Source organism: Apostichopus japonicus, chromosome 20 (genome assembly GCF_037975245.1).
Source record: "Apostichopus japonicus isolate 1M-3 chromosome 20, ASM3797524v1, whole genome shotgun sequence".
Lineage (NCBI taxonomy): Eukaryota > Metazoa > Echinodermata > Holothuroidea > Aspidochirotida > Stichopodidae > Apostichopus > Apostichopus japonicus.
The window spans coordinates 11,480,565-11,487,346 of record NC_092580.1 but is presented as its reverse complement, the minus strand read 5'-3'; the positions used below and the strand labels follow the sequence as shown (position 1 = coordinate 11,487,346).

The 6,782-nt window shown below is 39.5% G+C and overlaps 1 protein-coding gene across 1 annotated transcript; it reads left to right on the top strand.

Annotated features, from left to right (window-relative positions):
- Positions 1-6,184, top strand: LOC139961327 (uncharacterized). The gene is made up of 2 exons (XM_071960459.1): positions 1-2,392; positions 6,150-6,184. Exons 1-2 carry the CDS (start codon positions 52-54, stop codon positions 6,182-6,184), a joined length of 2,376 nt encoding a protein of 791 aa, XP_071816560.1. The 5' UTR covers positions 1-51.
- The last annotated feature ends 598 nt before the right edge of the window (positions 6,185-6,782 follow it).

Sequence of the window (6,782 nt, the reverse complement as noted above, 5' to 3'; positions counted from 1 at the left end):
AAGAGTTCTACAGAAGAAGAAACTACATTTGAGAGTACTTTCGGTACATCAATGTTACCCACTACTGAAGAAACAACATTGGAATCAACAGAAGAAGACACAACAGCCAAAGTCTTTACAACATTAGAGACAACAACTCATGTAGGTAGTACTATTGAAAGCTCGATAGGCACATCCACAGTAGCTCCAACTACTGAAGAAGAAAGTACTAGGGTAGAAACGTCAGTGATTACCACTCGACAACCTTCAACTACAGCTGAGATGAGTACTACAGAGGAAGAAACTACATTTGAGAGTACTGTAAGAACATCACTGGTACCCACAACTGAAGAAACAACATTGGAATCAACAGAAGAAGAGACAACAGCCAAAGTCTGGACAACATTAGAGACAACAACACCTGTAATTAGTACTATTGAAATCTCCCCAGCAACTTCCACTGTATCTCCAACTACTGAAGAAGAAAGTACTAGGGTAGAAACTTCAGTGATTACCACTCGACAACCTTCAACTACAGCTGAGAAGAGTTCTACAGAAGAAGAAACTACATTTGAGGGTACTGTAAGAACATCACTGGTACCCACAACTGAAGAAACAACATTGGAATCAACAGAAGAAGAGACAACAGCTGAATTATTGACAACATTAGAGACAACAACTCATGTAGGTAGTACTATTGAAAGCTCTATAGGCACATCCACAGTAACTCCAACTACTGCAGTTGAAAGTACTAGGGTCGAAACTTCAGACATTACAACGCGACAACCTTCAACTACAGCTGAGATGAGTTCTACAGAAGAAGAAACTACATTTGAGAGAACTTTAGGTACATCAATGTTACCCACTACTGAAGAAACAACACTGGAATCAACAGAAGAAGAGACAACAGCCAAAGTCTTGACAACATTAGAGACAACAACACCTGTAATTAGCACTATTGAAAGCTCTGCAGCAACTTCCACTGTATCTTCAACTACTGCAGTTGAAAGTACTAGGGTAGAAACTTCAGACATTACAACTCGACAACCTTCAACTACAGCTGAGAAGAGTTCTACAGAAGAAGAAACTACATTTGAGAGTACTTTCGGTACATCAATGTTACCCACTACTGAAGAAACAACATTGGAATCAACAGAAGAAGAGACAACAGCCAAAGTCTTGACAACATTAGAGACAACAACACCTGTAATTAGCACTATTGAAAGCTCTGCAGCAACTTCCACTGTATCTCCAACTACTGCAGTTGAAAGTACTAGGGTCGAAACTTCAGACATTACAACTCGACAACCTTCAACTACAGCTGAGAAGAGTTCTACAGAAGAAGAAACTACATTTGAGAGTACTTTCGGTACATCAATGTTACCCACTACTGAAGAAACAACACTGGGATCAACAGAAGCAGAGACAACAGCTGAAGTATTGACAACATTAGAGACAACAACTCATGTAGGTAGTACTATTGAAAGCTCGATAGGCACATCCACAGTAGCTCCAACTACTGAAGAAGAAAGTACTAGGGTAGAAACTTCAGTGATTACCACTCGACAACCTTCAACTAGAGCTGAGATGAGTACTACAGAGGAAGAAACTACATTTGAGAGTACTGTAAGAACATCACTGGTACCCACAACTGAAGAAACAACATTGGAATCAACAGAAGAAGAGACAACAGCCAAAGTCTTGACAACATTAGAGACAACAACACCTGTAATTAGTACTATTGAAATCTTCGCAGCAACTTCCACTGTATCTCCAACTACTGAAGAAGAAAGTACTAGGGTAGAAACTTCAGACATTACAACTCGACAACCTTCAACTACAGCTGAGATGAGTACTACAGAGGAAGAAACTACATTTGAGGGTACTGTAAGAACATCACTGGTACCCACAACTGAAGAAACAACATTGGAATCAACAGAAGAAGAGACAACAGCCAAAGTCTTGACAACATTAGAGACAACAACACCTGTAATTAGTACTATTGAAATCTCCCCAGCAACTTCCACTGTATCTCCAACTACTGAAGAAGAAAGTACTAGGGTAGAAACTTCAGTGATTACCACTCGACAACCTTCAACTACAGCTGAGAAGAGTTCTACAGAAGAAGAAACTACATTTGAGAGTACTGTAAGAACATCACTGGTACCCACAACTGAAGAAACAACATTGGAATCAACAGAAGAAGAGACAACAGCTGAATTATTGACAACATTAGAGACAACAACTCATGTAGGTAGTACAATTGAAAGCTCTATAGGCACATCCACAGTAACTCCAACTACTGCAGTTGAAAGTACTAGGGTCGAAACTTCAGACATTACAACGCGACAACCTTCAACTACAGCTGAGATGAGTTCTACAGAAGAAGAAACTACATTTGAGAGTACTTTAGGTACATCAATGTTACCCACTACTGAAGAAACAACACTGGGATCAACAAAAGAAGAGACAACAGCCAAAGTCTTGACAACATTAGAGACAACAACACCTGTAATTAGCACTATTGAAAGCTCTGCAGCAACTTCCACTGTATCTCCAACTACTGCAGTTGAAAGTACTAGGGTAGAAACTTCAGACATTACAACTCGACAACCTTCAACTACAGCTGAGAAGAGTTCTACAGAAGAAGAAACTACATTTGAGAGTACTTTTGGTACATCAATGTTACCCACTACTGAAGAAACAACATTGGAATCAACAGAAGAAGAGACAACAGCCAAAGTCTTGACAACATTAGAGACAACAACACCTGTAATTAGCACTATTGAAAGCTCTGCAGCAACTTCCACTGTATCTCCAACTACTGCAGTTGAAAGTACTAGGGTAGAAACTTCAGACATTACAACTCGACAACCTTCAACTACAGCTGAGAAGAGTTCTACAGAAGAAGAAACTACATTTGAGAGTACTTTCGGTACATCAATGTTACCCACTACTGAAGAAACAACACTGGGATCAACAGAAGAAGAGACAACAGCTGAAGTATTGACAACATTAGAGACAACAACTCATGTAGGTAGTACTATTGAAAGCTCGATAGGCACATCCACAGTAGCTCCAACTACTGAAGAAGAAAGTACTAGGGTAGAAACGTCAGTGATTACCACTCGACAACCTTCAACTACAGCTGAGATGAGTACTACAGAGGAAGAAACTGCATTTGAGAGTACTGTAAGAACATCACTGGTACCCACAACTGAAGAAACAACATTGGAATCAACAGAAGAAGAGACAACAGCCAAAGTCTTGACAACATTAGAGACAACAACACCTGTAATTAGTACTATTGAAATCTCCCCAGCAACTTCCACTGTATCTCCAACTACTGCAGTTGAAAGTACTAGGGTAGAAACTTCAGACATTACAACTCGACAACCTTCAACTACAGCTGAGAAGAGTTCTACAGAAGAAGAAACTACATTTGAGAGTACTTTCGGTACATCAATGTTACCCACAACTGAAGAAACAACATTGGAATCAACAGAAGAAGAGACAACAGCCAAAGTCTTGACAACATTAGAGACAACAACACCTGTAATTAGCACTATTGAAAGCTCTGCAGCAACTTCCACTGTATCTCCAACTACTGCAGTTGAAAGTACTAGGGTAGAAACTTCAGACATTACAACTCGACAACCTTCAACTACAGCTGAGAAGAGTTCTACAGAAGAAGAAACTACATTTGAGAGTACTTTCGGTACATCAATGTTACCCACTACTGAAGAAACAACACTGGGATCAACAGAAGCAGAGACAACAGCTGAAGTATTGACAACATTAGAGACAACAACTCCTGTAGGTAGTACTATTGAAAGCTCGATAGGCACATCCACAGTAGCTCCAACTACTGAAGAAGAAAGTACTAGGGTAGAAACTTCAGTGATTACCACTCGACAACCTTCAACTAGAGCTGAGATGAGTACTACAGAGGAAGAAACTACATTTGAGAGTACTGTAAGAACATCACTGGTACCCACAACTGAAGAAACAACATTGGAATCAACAGAAGAAGAGACAACAGCCAAAGTCTTGACAACATTAGAGACAACAACACCTGTAATTAGTACTATTGAAATCTCCGCAGCAACTTCCACTGTATCTCCAACTACTGAAGAAGAAAGTACTAGGGTCGAAACTTCAGACATTACAACTCGACAACCTTCAACTACAGCTGAGATGAGTACTACAGAGGAAGAAACTACATTTGAGGGTACTGTAAGAACATCACTGGTACCCACAACTGAAGAAACAACATTGGAATCAACAGAAGAAGAGACAACAGCCAAAGTCTTGACAACATTAGAGACAACAACACCTGTTATTAGTACTATTGAAATCTCCCCAGCAACTTCCACTGTATCTCCAACTACTGAAGAAGAAAGTACTAGGGTAGAAACTTCAGTGATTACCACTCGACAACCTTCAACTACAGCTGAGAAGAGTTCTACAGAAGAAGAAACTACATTTGAGAGTACTTTCGGTACATCAATGTTACCCACAACTGAAGAAACAACATTGGAATCAACAGAAGAAGAGACAACAGCCAAAGTCTTGACAACATTAGAGACAACAACACCTGTAATTAGCACTATTGAAAGCTCTGCAGCAACTTCCACTGTATCTCCAACTACTGCAGTTGAAAGTACTAGGGTAGAAACTTCAGACATTACAACTCGACAACCTTCAACTACAGCTGAGAAGAGTTCTACAGAAGAAGAAACTACATTTGAGAGTACTTTCGGTACATCAATGTTACCCACTACTGAAGAAACAACACTGGGATCAACAGAAGAAGAGACAACAGCTGAAGTATTGACAACATTAGAGACAACAACTCATGTAGGTAGTACTATTGAAAGCTCTATAGGCACATCCACAGTAGCTCCAACTACTGAAGAAGAAAGTACTAGGGTAGAAACTTCAGTGATTACCACTCGACAACCTTCAACTACAGCTGAGATGAGTACTACAGAGGAAGAAACTACATTTGAGAGTACTGTAAGAACATCACTGGTACCCACAACTGAAGAAACAACATTGGAATCAACAGAAGAAGAGACAACAGCCAAAGTCTTGACAACATTAGAGACAACAACACCTGTAATTAGTACTATTGAAATCTCCGCAGCAACTTCCACTGTATCTCCAACTACTGAAGAAGAAAGTACTAGGGTAGAAACTTCAGACATTACAACTCGACAACCTTCAACTACAGCTGAGATGAGTACTACAGAGGAAGAAACTACATTTGAGAGTACTGTAAGAACATCACTGGTACCCACAACTGAAGAAACAACATTGGAATCAACAGAAGAAGAGACAACAGCCAAAGTCTTGACAACATTAGAGACAACAACACCGGTAATTAGTACTATTGAAATCTCCCCAGCAACTTCCACTGTATCTCCAACTACTGAAGAAGAAAGTACTAGGGTAGAAACTTCAGTGATTACCACTCGACAACCTTCAACTACAGCTGAGATGAGTACTACAGAGGAAGAAACTACATTTGAGAGTACTGTAAGAACATCACTGGTACCCACAACTGAAGAAACAACATTGGAATCAACAGAAGAAGAGACAACAGCTGAAGTATTGACAACATTAGAGACAACAACTCATGTAGGTAGTACTATTGAAAGCTCTATAGGCACATCCACAGTAACTCCAGCTACTGCAGTTGAAAGAACTAGGGTCGAAACTTCAGACATTACCACTCGACAACCTTCAACTAAAGCTGAAATGAGTTCTACAGAAGAAGAAACTACATTTGAGAGTACTTTCGGTACATCAATGTTACCCACAACTGAAGTAACAACTTTGGAATCAACAGAAGAAGAGACAACAGCTGAAGGCTTGACAACATTAGATACAACTCATGTAGGTAGTACTATTGAAAGCTCTATAGGCACATCCACAGTAGCTCCAACTTCTGAAGAAGAAAAAAGTACTAGGGTAGAAACTTCAGTAATTACAACTACAGAAATTTCAACTACAGCTGATATGAGTTCTACAGAAGAAGAAAGTACTTTTAGGAGTACTGAAATTACATCAGTGTTACCTACAACTGAAGAATCAACATTGGAATCAACAGAAGAAGACACAACAATCCAAGTCTATACAACATTAGAGCTAACAACTCCCATCAGAAGTTCTTTTGAAAGCTCTGCAGGAACACCTATAGTAGCCTCAACTACTGAAGAAGAAGAAGCAACCGAAAAAATATCTATGCTGGCTACATCTATCAATACAATAACTAAAGATGAATTGAGTAGTATTTTTCCAACGAGTGAAGAAACTCCCGATGTCCTAACTATTACTAAGGAAAAAGGTGAGAAGTTAGTAACTGTCCAAACACCAAGTCAGGGATTTTCAACCATTTTGATTCAAACAACAGAAACAGGAACACGCCAAACTACAGAAGAACTTACATTTGAGAGAACTGAAAGTAAATCACTGCTTCCCACAACTGAAGAAACAACATTGGAAGCAACAGAAGAAGAGACAACAGCGGAAGTCTTGACAACATTAGAGACATTAAGTCCCGTGAGTAGTACTATTGAAAAGACTGCAGCAACTTCCACTGTATCTCCAACTACTGCAGTTGAAAGTACTAGGGTAGAAACTTCAGACATTACAACTCGACAACCTTCAACTACAGCTGAGAAGAGTTCTACAGAAGAAGAAACTACATTTGAGAGTACTTTCGGTACATCAATGTTACCCACTACTGAAGAAACAACATTGGAATCAACAGAAGAAGACACAACAGCCAAAGTCTT

What these genes read in the sequence shown, in the direction of transcription:
- LOC139961327 (XM_071960459.1), top strand. Translation starts at nt 52, where the DNA reads ATGTTACCCACTACTGAAGAAACAACATTGGAATCAACAGAAGAAGAC. An exon ending in TACATTTGAGAGTACTTTAG is followed by an intron (nt 2,393 to 6,149) that starts GTACATCAATGT and finishes AACTCCCATCAG; the next exon opens with AAGTTCTTTTGAAAGCTCTG.